The sequence below is a fragment of the Dasypus novemcinctus genome, chromosome 11 (assembly GCF_030445035.2).
Source record: "Dasypus novemcinctus isolate mDasNov1 chromosome 11, mDasNov1.1.hap2, whole genome shotgun sequence".
Lineage (NCBI taxonomy): Eukaryota > Metazoa > Chordata > Mammalia > Cingulata > Dasypodidae > Dasypus > Dasypus novemcinctus.
In genome coordinates this window covers 116,159,124-116,174,388 of record NC_080683.1, presented here as the reverse complement: position 1 = coordinate 116,174,388, position 15,265 = coordinate 116,159,124, and the positions used below count along the sequence as shown (strand labels likewise).

The 15,265-nt window shown below is 43.2% G+C and overlaps 1 protein-coding gene across 1 annotated transcript in view; it reads left to right on the top strand.

Annotated features, from left to right (window-relative positions):
* Positions 1–14,872, top strand: part of MAP3K5 (mitogen-activated protein kinase kinase kinase 5) — a 209,632-nt gene extending 194,760 nt beyond the window's left edge. The window contains exons 26-30 of the mRNA XM_058307543.2: positions 5,804–6,044; positions 11,279–11,391; positions 12,284–12,396; positions 13,962–14,038; positions 14,672–14,872. Coding sequence (XP_058163526.1) covers positions 5,804–6,044; positions 11,279–11,391; positions 12,284–12,396; positions 13,962–14,038; positions 14,672–14,732 — 605 coding nt within the window. The 3' untranslated portion in view covers positions 14,733–14,872. The remainder of the gene's footprint in view (positions 1–5,803; positions 6,045–11,278; positions 11,392–12,283; positions 12,397–13,961; positions 14,039–14,671) is intronic.
* The last annotated feature ends 393 nt before the right edge of the window (positions 14,873–15,265 follow it).

Here is a 15,265-nt window from a genome sequence, read left to right as displayed (position 1 = left end):
CCGTGGGGCTCAGGCCTGCTTTAGTGTCCCCCACCTCCCCATGTGCCCCAACAGGAGCCCGCGAGCACGTTCTGCTGCAGAACAAACATGTTTGCTAAGGAAAGCGCTTTCTCTCCCACCCGCAAAATTGGTTAATTTTCTCTGAGGCCACTAGGAGTCTCCATTGACAGTTAAGTGACTGAAGAAGAAAAGAAAGTACTAATATTAGAGGAGAATTACTGGAGAAAGTATTTTTTGGTATTCCCCTTCGAATAGGGGAAGTTGATACTAACATACAAATGATGAAACATGTGAACAAGAGAATCTGATTTTAATCATCCGTCAGTTCCATCAAATTCCCAAATGTCCCTAAAGATTTTGTTACACAATTAAGATAAAAAGAAACTACATTAAAAAAGGCCTGTCCTCAAATTTCCCTGATAAAAACTCCCTCAAATAATAAAACACGACAATGAACCTGCCAAATCTAAGTGTGCTAAAGAAAATGGCAAGTTTGAAAGCAACCCTTTGCATGTTCACTAGTGGTTCGAAGCTGTTGACTTTGTAAAAACTTCAAATTTTTAAAAAGAGGGAAGATGAAATTGTGTATTTAATGAATGAACGTGAACAATTTACCACTTGGGAGGAGGTTGCTTTCCTCTGGGTGAGTCTGCAAGTGAACTTCACTGATGCCGATATTCCTTATGTGTCGTTTTCTTTCAGTCCCAGCCTCGTTTCCTTTTATTTTGGAGCTAATGCCAGCTGCATGTCTGGTTTTGAGTGCAGTAAAATAGAATCAGCAAATCACACTTATTTTTCATCCTTTTGTTTGTTTCTATAGCAGTAGTGTACACCAAGTCTTCCTGTATATTGCCTTTTTGCTGGAAAATGTTGTATGTTACATAAAAATTTGCTGTAAAAATTATAATTCAGTGGAAAAATAAGCCTCCCCTTTGTTAGCGCATGCATTCCTAGCTCTGTCTGCTGAGAGGACCACATCGTAGTTTCTAAAAGGAACCAGAAGTCCTTGGAGAAATGGCTTATTCCTGGCCTGGACAGGAAAAGACAAGATGAACCCAGTCCATTTTGGGGCGCCAGAAAGTAAGGAAGTCCTCAGAAAGAATGGAGGTGGTTGAAAGGGTACCAGGGCCAACTTGGAGTTCCCAAAAACCCCAGCCAGAACATTTTGAGCAGGAAAATGAAACAGCGGGGTACTGGATTATATTATAACCTGTGGAATAAAATAAATACCCACAAGTCTATACTGATTTAAGTAATGGAATAAATAAACCTATGGAGAGAAAGCCAGATCTTTGTTACAGTAGAATTCCAATTAATGAATGTAGAAATGAGAAAATCACCATTAGGCAAACATCACAATAATTTCTGCTGTGGGCAAAAAACATCGATGGCTGCTAATTAGTAGGCAAAATTGTGATGAGAGAATATTTGCCAAGTATCTCCCCACAAAGTATTTACTAATTACAAAAGGCAATGGAGGCGCCTGGCAGTCATCCCTATTCACCCACTGTTCAAGGCCAGTGCACCAGTGGTAAGACACATCACCATCCTGTGCCCATCACAGGATGCACTGGGGAAGACACATTGTCACTCCTGCAGTATCCTTGTCAAAAATGCACCTGCAGCCTGATCTTGAGAAGACCTCAGGCAATCCCAAAAGGAGTGACATGCCACAAAATCATCGGCCAGTACTCTTCAAAAGCATCAAGGTCATGAGAAATAGAGAAATGCTAAGGAACTGTCACAGATTGGAGGACTCTAAGGAGGCACAACACCGAAACGCCATGTTGCATCCTGGATTGTATCCTGGAGAAGAAAAAGGACATCGGTGAGAAAACTGGTGAAATTCCCACACAGTCTGTAATTAGTTAATAGTATTGTGTCAATGCAAATTTCCTCGTTTTGATAACAATGCTGAAGATACGAAAGATGTTCCAGTTAGGACAAGCTTGCTGAAGGGTGTTCATGAACTCTCTGTACTGTTTTTGCAACTTTTCTGTTATTTTTTAAATATTTCAGAATAAAAAGCTAAAAAAAAGCATTCCATTTTCTTCTTCTGAAAAAGAGCACATAGAACAGAGAGTACCATGCAAGGCCCTGAAGCATTCATTTTCTCAGCTTCTCTCCAGCTCCTTCCTCACTTGTCGTCAAGAATGGGCCTTTCAGTCACTGGCAACATTAAACTCTGGGCTTACTCCTCTGCCTGTGGCCAGGGTTGACCAGCTGGAGAAAGGCCAAGGGGAGAGGCCACCACGGCAGTGCGAAGGTGGAGAGAATTGATCTTCTGGGCCTGCTTCATAGAGTAATACTCTTTCCTAAAGCTGCTAAAGCACTTGATTTCACCAGGCTGATTTTAAACCAGATCACTCCTGGGCCCCATGTGTGCACTAAGGAGAAGTTATTCTAGGAGCATGTTGCAGCTCTCCCACGCGGCACTGACGAGTGCCACGATCTTACTCGGCATCAGAAGTACCCTGTGTTCAGGTGGTGGAATGTGGAGAAGCATGGGAAAAATACAATTAATGTAACCTATGGACTGTGGTTAGCAGCAATTCTGTAATGTTCTTGCACCAATGCCAAAGATGTACTGTGTTAATTAGAGGGGGGGTATGGAAAAAATATGCCAAATGTATGCTATGGACCATAGTTAGTGGTAAGATTATCTCATAATCTATAACAGATGTTCCGCCTCGGTGTGGTGTGTTGGTGAAGGGGTGTTGTAGGGAATTCTACACAGGTGCATGATTGTCTTGTGGGTTCACAACTTCTGTAATAAAAATATCTTAAAAAAAGCACGCTGTGTTCAAAAAAGCTTGCTCAGTTAGTTCCTTCTGGAAAGCAACCCCTTCATGGGGACAAGGATTATTGTCAGATCACGCCATGCTGTTTGGGGAATGCATACCGGCTCCAGTTACCCTGATGTAGGTTTAAACCTCATCATCCCTGCCCTTCACCTGACACTTGGCTCTCTCCTGACAGTCCCCTCTGCTGTCATGTCTTTCCTGATGGCTCTGGCCGCCATATAAGCTTCCTTCTGTTGACTACCTCTTCCCTTTTTTCCCCCCAAGCTGGGGCCATCCCCTCTGCCTCCATAAATCCATCAACAAGTAAACTACCACAGGATTTAGTCATTGCAGGTGCACTTCATTTAGCCCTTAACACTCTTCATAACCTGTAGTCCACAGGTTAATGCACGTGAAGTACATATGTAGCTAGAGCACTGACTAGGTCATCTAAATAGTTTTAGTTGTATTAATTTGTACTTATAATTTTGTCTATCTCTATGTTTTCTTTGTACATGTTCTTACGGCTTTTCTGAATATTAGCCCCAGTTCTCCTTTGGTTTGGTATCTCCTTGCAGACAAGACTCAGAAGTTTTATTTCATTCCCATATTTTACAATGTCTCCATTAGTGATGTAAACTCAGGGATCCTCTGTGAAAGACCAAAATAACAACGTACTGCATTAACTTACAATTTTCTCCTTTATTCAAAGTATTTGAGAGTTTTTTTTAGTCATTTGTGTGCACGATAGGGTCATTTTAAGTGCAAGGAGGGGAGATTTAAATATAATAGTAGGGAAGCGGATTTGGCTCAACTGATAGAGCATCCGCCTACCACATGGGAGGTCCAGGGTTCAAACCCAGGGCCCCCTGACCTGTGCGGTGAACTGGCCCATGCGCAGTGCTGATGCGCGCAAGGAGTGCTGTGTCATGCAGGGGTGTCCCCGCATAGAGAAGCCCCATGTGCAAGGAGAGCACCCCTCAAGGAAAGCTGCCCCATGCAAAAAAAGCACAGCCTGCCCAGGAGTGGTCCGCACACATGGAGAGCTGTCACAGCAAGATGACGCAACAAAAAAGAAACACAAATTCCTGATGCCACTGACAAGAATACAAGCGGACACAGAAGAACACACAATGAATGGACATGGAGAGCAGACAACTAGGGGGACGGGGGGGAGGGGAGAGAAATAAATAAAAAATCTTAAAAAAACAACAACAAATAAATACAATAATAAATTAAGGGAAATATATGTATAATTGTTTTCCATCCTAGAAAGTGAGATTATACTCAGCAAGACTATAAAACACCTAAATTGTTTAAAAATGAATTTAGAATCAGTTTAAGAAAATATAAAATGGCCTTCTCTTATGTTCTAATTTAATCTAGAATTAAATTTTGTTTGTTTGTTTATTTTAGTTAGGCCAGTAAAAAAATTTATTTGGGAAATGGGGGAAAGAACAAAGCTTGCTGAGATATGGGAGAGAAATATGGAAATACACACAAGATTTGGTACGGGCCCCACTAGACAGAGAGAGCAAGCTCTGCCTTGTGTGATTACTTTTTAAACTGTTAATTACCCCTTCTTAATGAGAAGCGGATGGGCTCCAACGATTATTGGTACCCCACCTATGGTGGGGGCCAATGGTGAGGATTGTTTGGAATATCTGGGGCCAAGGGTAGGTCCTAAAAAGAGAAACTGGGACATCAAGGTTACACTCAAGGTCCTGGCGAGGTTGTGCAGCCATGTTGTCTGCTGGTCGTGCGGTTGCGGCCATGTCGTCTGTCAGCCATGTTGTGGGTCGTCTTCTCCTCCATTACCCTGTACTAACCTGCCTCAGAAAACATCTTTTAAATGTTATCTTACAGTTAAACATTTTGTAAGAGAACGAAAATTATAACAGTAGTTCTGTGTCAAACTCTATTCGTGTCTGCCTATTTGCTCAATAGATATCTTCATACATTGGGATGATAATATCAAATTAACAAAGGAAAATTCTTAGACAAGCTCTATTCAAATAGAAAAATCAAATATGTGGTTATGAAACAGGCTGGATAGGGATTCAATAGATGGATCTAGAACCAGGCAAGTAGTCCATGTGTCGTTCGGTACCCCTAATATGGTTGCTGGAAGACCCCTGTGAGAAATCCAATTCAGAATTCTTAAGACGTTTTAAAAGTAAGATAGGTTTTCACTATTCGGGGCTCTTCTTGCTGGAAAATATCCTGGTAGGAGAACTCTTCTGTTCGTACAGCATTTTTGGAGTGCCTGCTCTGTCTTCGCCCCTGAACTTGGTGGTTTCCCACAAAATGGAAAGGCCTATAGATTGGGAGATGAAGGGAATAGGATTTGGGAAGGAGAAAAGGGACAAAGCAGAAAGAGAAAAGGTGAAGCTTATTTGAGGAGCCTTAAGAGCTGAAGGCAGCTGGTGCCACGTCAGGGTGGCCCAGAAAGAGGGCGCTCTGGCTTTTGTGATGCGTTTCAGTGGTTGAATTTGAGATGCTGGCCGTAGAGGATGCCCTGGGGTGAGAGAGCCAGTCATCCACGTGTGAGAAGGGCATGACCTTCAGAGATTGAAGGAGCTCCTCCGTGCAGAGTAACAGAAGCACTAAAAAGTGAAGGATGGAATCCCAGGTGGTGGCTTTCAAGGAGTGAGGGGTAGACAGAAGGGCTCGATGGAGGGGAAGCAGTGACCACAGTTTTCAAGGAAAATATTGTATAGGTGTCAAGGAAGGTGAGGACAGAGTAACCTAGAGGACTTGGCGGCCAGCAGGTCTCCGGTGACCTGGCTCTGTTGGAGCGACAGGTAGATGGGCTAACACAGCTCTGATACCTTGTAGATTTTGCAGAGCCACTGGAAGAACAAATCTGAATGAATGCACAGACACCCATCCTCACTTTTGGAAAAGCAGTTTGGGGTCCATATCTTACTGGTTGCTGGAATGGGAGGTGATATTCATGTCTTGAAAAAAATGGGCATTAGCCAACTCTTATTAACACTTGTTGAATCTGCATCTTCCAGAGCTGAGGCCACATTTTAGCCTCGCGTCTGAGAGCGATGCCGCCGACCAAGACGACATGGATGTGGAAGACGACCGCAAGGAGCCCTCAAACCCAACCGTCCACAGACCTCACGCCGTTGTCGAGGATGCCGTGGCCACGTCGGGGGTGAGCACGCTCAGCTCTACCGTGTCCCACGATTCCCAGGCCGCTCACCGCTCCCTGAACATACAGCTTGGAAGGATGAAAATAGAAACAAACAGGTAAGTCCCTCTCTGGCTTGCCTGGGCTTCTCTTTTCCTATCTTAGAAAAGGGCCCATTTTGGGTCTACTTGAAAAGCCTGGTCCCCAGAAAGTACAAAATGGCACTTTTATCCCATTTATGTAAACTTGACCCAATGCCTTCTTTTATAAGAGAAGGAGGATTTGTCTAAGCCTCTTTAGTCAAGCACCACTTTCTGCTTCAGACCTTTTCAGGCCCATTTCTTTGATCTTTGCTTTATCTCCAAGTGCACTGAGAGTTCAGAGCAACTTAATTGTAACCTCATGGAATGTCTGAGAAACAGACTCAGAGCAGTATGTACCTTCTGACAGATAGCTAAAAGAACAGAAAGTCTGTGTTCCTGAAAGCCCATGATTTGGAATAGCAAGTTCTTTCAAGAGAGGAAGATCTCTGTGCTTGAGGGGATAAAACTACTGGCGCTGAAGTGTTATGTTTGGAACGTTGAAAGGATTGACCAGGTGACATTCATGAGCTTTTTTATGTTTAATATGCTGGAGTTTAATTTGTTTTTGAGAATTTGGTAGCAGAGAACACACATGATCAGATTATTATGTGAACAGTAAATATTTCCTGTTCTTCACAGATGCTGGCACAGTTCAAGGTCTGAATCTTTATGATTTATAGCTTCCTGCTCCAGCTACAGTTGACATGTGGGCAACTGACTTTGTGATTCTGGGTTTGCAGTGAGAACTTCGGTTTAATTGCATGTGCTTTTCTTCTTGTTTTTTAGAGTGAATCAATAGAAGTTGTTCAAATATGTCAAAGCTTTAACGGAAAATTCTAGTTGTTCCCTAGGGAGATAAAAAAAATATTTTATTTCTAGTCCTAAGTTTAAACTGGACAGTTAAGCTTGAGCACCAAACTTAGATTCCAAAACATGAATTTTGGTTGCGTGATTAAGTAAATCCATATACGGGTTCTGTGATTTGTACATAGAAATCTTTCTGAGTGAAGGGAAAGGGGCCCTCTGACTTGTCCTCTGCAGCCCAGCTGTCTCCTTCCATTGCTTCTTAGTAGCAAGATTTCCAGTCTTTTCTCTTCCAGGACTCCCCCCTGATTCTTGGTGTCCCCCATGTCTTCCTCTTCTCAAGCAATGTTGCCGTTATAATGCTCCATCCATCGCAGATGCTGACTTTTCTTAAGTTGACCCTCTGCTGTTCAGCCCTGTGTGGAGTTGCTTCTTGGACTCCTGCTTTGGTCTCCAGGGGAGGAAAGTTCATTCCAGACTGTTTAGGTCCAGCCAACCCCCACCCATGGCTACCCGTCAGAATAGTGCAGACAGGAAAGCTGCTTTATTTACCCAGCAGCTGGTATATCTGTCTCTTGGGCTCTAAAACCTTCTGTCCACACACACTGGCCTATGTCAATAGGACCTGCCTCTCCTGAAGGCAGCCTGGATACGTCTTCCCTTCCTTCCCTTGTTAGCCTCATGAGCACCACCCTGATTCTGCCATCTGCCCCGCAAAGCCTGCTCTTCCCCAGTTCATAGTTTGCCGGGCTGCTACGACAAATACCATGCAGTGGGTTGACTTAAACAGCAAGCATTTATTAGCTCACTGTTTCAGGGGCCCGAAGTTCAAGATCAAGGTGTCAGCAAGGCCATGTTTCCTCGCCAAGGGAGGAAGGCTTCTGGGGCTGGCTTGCCGCAGTCCTTGGGGCCCCTTGGCTTGCCTCCCGTGTCATGGCCGCCTCTCCCTTCTTGCACCCGCCCTTTCGGTGTCCATGGACTTGGGCTTCTTGTGCCATGACCGTCTCTGACTCACTGTATCTCAGTTTCTTCTGCTTAAGGAGGGTTCCAGTAACCTGGACTGAGGCCCACCTGGGCTCACTTGGGCCACACTTTAGTTAAAAATAGCACCTTCAAGAGGTCCTGTGGACACATGAGTTCACGCTCACAGAAAAGAGGATTAAGATTAAGAGCATGGCTTCCCTTAGGGTACGTAATTCAGTGTATCACACCCAGCCACTCATTCTCTTCACATCTCTCTCCTGAGGGTCTCTTGCTCCTAGCCAAGGGCTCGTTCCCCAAATCTGCCCATCTCTGTTGAAAAGATAAGATTTGCCCATTTCTTTATTCCATTAGTACAGTTTCATTTTCTCTATATAACTTATATTTGAGTCTGTGAAATCTATGTGATTATCAGTCTCCCTGTATTCCAGTAATGTCTCCCACAGCCCCCACCATGCCCCAAAAAGTGAAAGTGGCCTAACAGGTACTTCACGCATGAGTTGAAGGAAGGGCAGCTGCTTAGCACAAGAAGTAAGCAACTGAAATAAAGGGCCAGTCATATCCATATTTATCCTTGGAGTTCTCAGATGAACATGACTTGAAATAGGAAGCTACACGTACTGCTTAGAGGGAATGCTAGTGTGTTTTTAGGAAAGGTCATAGCTCTCATATTTAATACCTTAAACGTATAATATTTAGGGTGACCACTAATGAAGGCAAATCAGCTTTAGCTCCAGATGATCAGAAAATCAATAGTTATAAATGGCAGAAAGTATCAAAAAAGAAAATATGTTTTCCTTGTATTTAAGGAGATCTTTCATAAAATGTTCTGGAAATTCACTTCATACAAGGTGATACAGGGACATTATTAAACCCTAACTCAGGAGGCTGTGACTGGTGATCCAGCATCTCTGTCCTGCAGTGCTGAAATCAGCCTCCCACCTTCCTTCAACCCTGCCCATCTGAGTTTAAAAAAAATAAATAGAACAAAACCTGACCACAGGCTAGATCTCTGCCTAACTTTTTGGAACAGAGAGGCAAGCAAATGCCTTGATCCCAAAGGATTTCCCTGCTACTGAACACAAAGTAAAAACAAAACGGATGGACTGACTGTGTCCTTAAATGACTGGTTTTTAGAGTTGACTGTAGGGCACATGAGGTGCTAGCCAATAGTGTGCGTCCAGTATAAAGTTCTGACTTTTAAAGGTAAAAGGGGAAATATTGACAGTAGTCTAGAAAAACTTAACTTCTAGAACATCTCGCTGTGTTCTTTGAGAAAACAAGAAGAATATGCACAGTAATTCCATACATGCAAATCAGCCAGGAAAATAAAAATACGGACCAGACCAAAAAATGAGCAACAGAAAAATTCTTTGTTTTCTCTTCTGAGCTTGCCCTCCATTCCTCGGAGTATCCCTCATGTTGGAGTAGATAAAAGCTACCCTCAAAGACGGCTTCCTCTTCCTCCTGCTAACATACTGCTGTGCAGCAGTGACCTTGCCTTGTCTGTCTGCCCTCCTTGAGTGTGACTTGTCCCACCTCTACACCTGGTAGACGCTGCAGCAGGGAATGGCAGACGCCTTGTCCAAGGCCAGGCGCTGCCCCGTTTCAGCCTCACCGTGGTCCTTCCGGGAAGTTTTATGATTCCTTTTCACAAATGAGGAAGCCAAAGCCCAGAGAGGCAACACGGGAAGGCGGTGGCCAAGTCAGGATGCCAGCCCAGGTCTCTCTTTTTTTGCTCCTCGCTTGCTGCCCATGGGAGCAGAAGCTTCTAGAATGGAACCTGGTCCTGAGTTAAACTGATCAGTATTCAGGAAATGAAGCAAAGGCAGCTCCCTGAGAGCTGTAGGGCGGTGTCTGAGTTTCCTGGGGCTGCCACAAATGGGGGGCTTGGTCAACAGACGTTGTCTCCACCCAGCTGTGGCGGCCAGAGCGCTGAAATCAAGGGGTCGGCAGGGCCTGCTGCCTCTCAAGTCTGGCGGGAAGAATCTGTCCCGCGCCTGTCTCCCGGTTCCTGGCAGTGGCTTGCCAGCAATGAAGCGTTCTCTGCCTCAGTCGTCCCCTGGCCTTCTCCCTTCCGTCTGTCCAGTCCCCCCTTCTTCTGGGGAGACCAGTCCTAGTGGAGCAGGGCTCACCCTCATTCAGAGTGGCCTCAGCTGAAAGCATCCCATCTCCCAAGACCCTGTTTCCAACTAAGGCTCTATTCGCAGCACGCAATTTGTGTCTTCTTGGGGGACATGATTCACCCAATAATAGGTGTGCAGAGATTGATTTTGATGGTCTTTTTTTTTTTTTTTTAATTTTATTTATTTCTCTCCCCTTCTCCCCTGCCCTGGTTGTCTGTTCTTTTTGTCTATTTTGCTGCGTCGCTGTCTTTTGTCCGCTTCTGTTGTTGTCAGCGTTACGGGAATCTGTGTTTCTTTTTATTGTGTCAGCTCTCCGTGTGTGCGGTGCCATTCCTGGGCAGGCTGCGCTTTCTTTCACGCTGGGCGGCTCTCCTTACAGGGTGCACTCCTTGCGCGTGGGGCTCCCCTACGCGGGGGCCACCCCTGCGTGGCACGGCACTCCCTGTACGCATCAGCACTGCGCATGGGCCAGCTCCACATGGGTCAAGGAGACGCGGGTTTGAACCGCGGACCTCCCATATGGTAGACGGACGCCCTAACCACTGGGCCAAGTCCACTTCCCTTGATGGTCTTCTTGATAATTATGTATTTTAAGTTATCATTCTAAACCCAGGCTCATCACAGATCATTTCTCAAAAATTAGAGAATCTCTCTTCACAGCTTGGAATGCTTTCTCAGGAACACAGCACTGGTAATGGTGCCAGCTGGCTCCCGGAAGCATGGTGAGCCTCTCACGATGGAGCCTAGTTTCTTCTTATTTCTCTAAAGAAATACATCAGATGCCAGCTAGGCACCGCGTGTGCCAGGAATGCATCGATGCTTTCACCCACTTCACCCCCCTTACCACTGAGAGGAATCACAGCAACCACCACTGACCTTTATTGAGCACTTGCTGTATGCTGCCTTATTTAGAGCTCTGTTTCTCACATCTTTGAAGGTGAAGAAGAGTGATGGAATTTCTGCTTTGTGTTGATTATTTTACTATCCATGCTTACCAACTTCTATTGATAACAGGCAAACATGTAAAATATAGCTCTGCTGACACCCCATGTTTATATTTTTTTGTTGATGATCATACAAATAGGCAGAACAACATCTCTGGGGGGTTTGGGCAGACAATCTGGGGTGAATCTATCTGGAAGCTCCAGAGTTGTCTGGAGCTTTGCTTTTGAATGTGGGGTCTGAGAACTGTCACCATAGCCCGGGAACTTGTTGGACCATCAGGTTCAGATTGTGCATTTCAGAACAGTCCCAGGGAGGTGTGTGCTCCTTAGGGTTGGAGAAGCTTGTGTCTCAGAGGTCATGCTGAGTCCACTCCAGCTTTATTATCCTGCCAACCAATATGATTTTCTTCTACAGATTACTGGAAGAATTGGTTCAAAAAGAGAAAGAATTACAAGCACTCCTTCATCAAGCGATTGAAGAAAAAGATCAAGAAATTAAGCACCTGAAGCTTAAAACCCAACCAATAGGTGACTAGCAGGAAATTGTAACATTTTCTTGTTCAACAAGGTTGCCCTAAAACAGTGAGATAGCCAGTACCTTTACTTTGTGACCCAGTCCACATCTGTCACTTGTAGCACAGTGACAAGCAGGAATTGCTTTGAAAAAGTATCCCATTCTTAATTGTAGTACATCATCATTTCCTATAAGTGCAGTAAGAATAGATGGTTCACTGTCATTTTTTCTGGAGATTATATATTATTAAGGGAAATAGGACGCTCTACTTTTTAGCCGTTCTTCTTCTAAAGATAAGTTTATTATAATAAAATAATACTATTAGTTGTCATTCTGCCCTCATATTCTGTGTATTCTAGTTTTATAATTTGAAGAGGCCTAAATAAAATAAAGATGTAGTAATGAAAATCATAGGTTGTAACTCTGAAGAAACCTATTCTCTGAGACACTGGGGGTGAAAGACAATCTTTGAGAACCTTATTTCAGGTTAGAGGAAAATAGAGTCTGTAGTGATTTGTTCATGGCTCTTCCAAACTATTGCAAATAGTGGAAAAAGAGAGTATTATGATTACACAGTTTTCTGCCAATTATGCCTCTCTTTGTGGCATGAAAAACACAAAATTCAATTTCAGTGCACAAAGTTTATTTTGATAAGAAACTCTAAAATTGATATGAAAGTACATTATTGCTTCTGACTCCAACTGGGACTAGAAGTCTCAGGCTAACTAGTCTTTAAGACAAGTTTAGTCTTTAAATTAGTATTTATACTGTCACACTCATTTGTGTCTATTAATTACTTAGAGCAAAATCTTTGGAAGTACAGATAAAGAAATGTCTACTGGCAGTGAGGGTTCTCAGACGCTATTAGGAGAAACTACGAATGTCCCCCCCCAAATTCTGTTCTAGATATTCCTGGATTACCTGTGTGTCACCTTACTTCTCCTGGCTCAAATACTGAAGATTCTGAACTTACTGACTGGCTGAAAGAAAATGGAGCTGACGAAGACACTATAAGCCGGGTAAAGAAAGATATCTGTGGGACACGTATTCTTTCCCTTGGTTTCCTAATGCCCAGTGCCCGCGGGTTTCACTGGGTTTGCAGGAGTTCACTGGCGAGCCAAGCGGCCCCCGCCAGCCTCCCTGAGGCTTACAGGGTAGGAAGACGATAATCCCATCATTCCACGGGTAAACGTGTAACTATAAACCAACAAGTTCTATGAAGGAGAGGTTATCAGGTGTTATGAGACAGGGGAGGGAAAGGTCCAGAAGGTTCTCTGAGAAGGTGACAAATTAGCTGAAGTCTGAGCAAGTATATAGGAAAAAACTAGCCTAACTTCATATGTGCTTTGTGGAGGGGGAGGGTAGGCAAGGAGGGGAGGAGCCCTTGGGGAGAGGAATGTGGAGCTTGTACAAAGGCCCTGAAGCAGGTAGCGCAGCAGCCTTGCCCGCTTAGAGCTCCTAAGGGTTTCTATGCTTCTGAACTGAAAATAAGGAAGAGGGGAAACAATCAAAAACAATCAAGTCAGAACTTTAAAAAACGTTCTTCTGTTTCTAATTCTTATATTGGATAACTTTTCAATTCTCTTGTAACATTATTAGAACTCACCAAGCAATGGTATTTATTGCTACTTAAGGAAATGGATCTAATTTTTGAATTTATGTAAGAAAAAAAGCACTTTCTGTGTAGATCATATTATATTACAATTACCTAATTCTTTTCTTCTTACAGACTTGACTAATCACCATGAGTAACAGTTGTTTAAGAATGTATATATGTAAACACATATATATACACAAACACAAATTAAGAGATTCTTTTTTTAATATTTTTATGAATGGAACCCTTCATATAATATTATATTGATTTCAGTTTTGTGTTTAAATTGAAAAATAACTATGAACAAAATGCCTTGTTCATTATTGGACCACTATATAAAATTTAGGATCTCCTTGGAAGTCTGCATTTAACAAGTTACTGCTAAATAAATTCTTGCCCATGGAAAATGATGCATCCAATCAAAATGTTTATGCCTCTCCAAAATGTTTATGCCTCTAACTTAGAATCTAGCCATAATTAAGGAATAGTAATTGATGATACAATAGGTCATGGCCCTGTTTATTATATTTGAAATTATAAGCTTCAGTTTAAATGTCAGGACTCTGATTTTATAGTGAATTCCAGGAAATTACCTTTTCTTATCTGTGAAAAATAAGTTTGGAAATTAAATGTAAGCAATATATTTCCAGGAGCACTTTTTATACTCTTTAAGAGCACCAGATCTCTTGAACATTTGCTTGTGAGCACCAGCCGTCAGGATGAGCGGGTCTCCTCTGTTTATTGGAACACCATTTGAAAATTCGGTGTCACTTGCAATCTCTAGGCACTTGGAAGTCGTATGGAACCTTTTTCCTAATTATTTTGTAATGAGGGCCCTTTCTTCTAGCAATTCCAGAAGATTGTTTTTAGGTTTCGTTTTGGATTCATTTTTAATTATTGACATTGTTTACATTATGGGCCCAGCTGGCCCTTCATTGAAGGGCTATAAGGCATCTTACTTTTGTGTCTATTTTGCTTTCTTTACAGTTTTTGGCTGAGGATTATACACTAGTGGACGTTCTCTACTATGTTACACGTGATGATTTAAAATGCCTGAGACTAAGGTACCACTTTTCTTCCTGTTACGTTGTCATGATGAAAGGAGCCCTGGGTGGGCCTTGGCCGGGCCCCACCTAGCTGAGCAATCTTGGGGATACTCCTAGCAAGCCCAGGTAATCAGACCAGGCTCTTATCAAGTCCTCTGATAACCAATACTTCTGCATTAGTAAATGCAAGCCAACTGGAAGGACGCTCTTGGATTTTCTTGACTAGATATTCTAAAATGCCTTAACCAGTCACACTGATTGAGTTCATGGTAGTCCCCTCCTTATTAGAACTCTTAGGACAAGATGCCGATTTGCCATCCAAAATCTGATACAATCTGATGTCATTTATCATAGTAACCGATTTTCTCCATCAGGCCGGGCGTCTTCTGTAACTCTCACACCCAGCCCTGTAAAAACACATTTCAAAATCTAAAATGATGTTTTGGGCGCTGGTGGTTCGTGGGAGTGGAAAGGAAGGGCATGAAAGGTTGTTGAGGAAAAACGTACAAAAAGAATACAGACTGACCGATAAGGCTCGGGACCTTCACACTGTGATCCCGGCAGCTGCCAGCTGAGCGGTCCCTCTTTCATCTCAAGAGCGATGTTGCCAGTGAAATGTTCTCTTCACGGTGTTCTTGTGTCTCTCAACAGAGGAGGGGTGCTGTGCTCCCTGTGGAAGGCCATCACCGACTTCCGGGACAAGCGTTTTTGACCGTTTCCAGCCTTCGGTGGAGGTTCTCAGGATTCACGCAGAGATGAATCTTCTTAGGGCAGGGAGGATCCGAGCGAAGGACAGAGGCGCTGCACTTTAAATCCAGTATTTGTTTACTCTTGATAACAAAAACAGACAAAACACACTGAAACGTCCCAACTGCTTTGATTTTCTGCAATTCGGAAGGACTCTCTTTAAAGAATGTTTAGAATTCTTTCAGTCGAAACGTTTTTTTTACATGGAAATATTTTTAACTCAGCGGCTATTCTTGCACGTCAGCCAAATGTTGATTTCACACGAAATGGATGTAACATTTCATGTAATTGTGCACCACTGGAACAAAACCAAAATGTGACTGTGATGTTTCAGGCCTACGTATGTTTGCCGTAGGCCCTAATGATCTAAGTAGAAATGCAGAATTTCAGTTATTGTATAAAGCTGGGTGTTTTTTTTTAATTATGCAGAACCTGAGAGCAATGGTTTTTACTTACTTCTCTCTATTAATTAATTGTAATATTGACTGTCTTTGTACG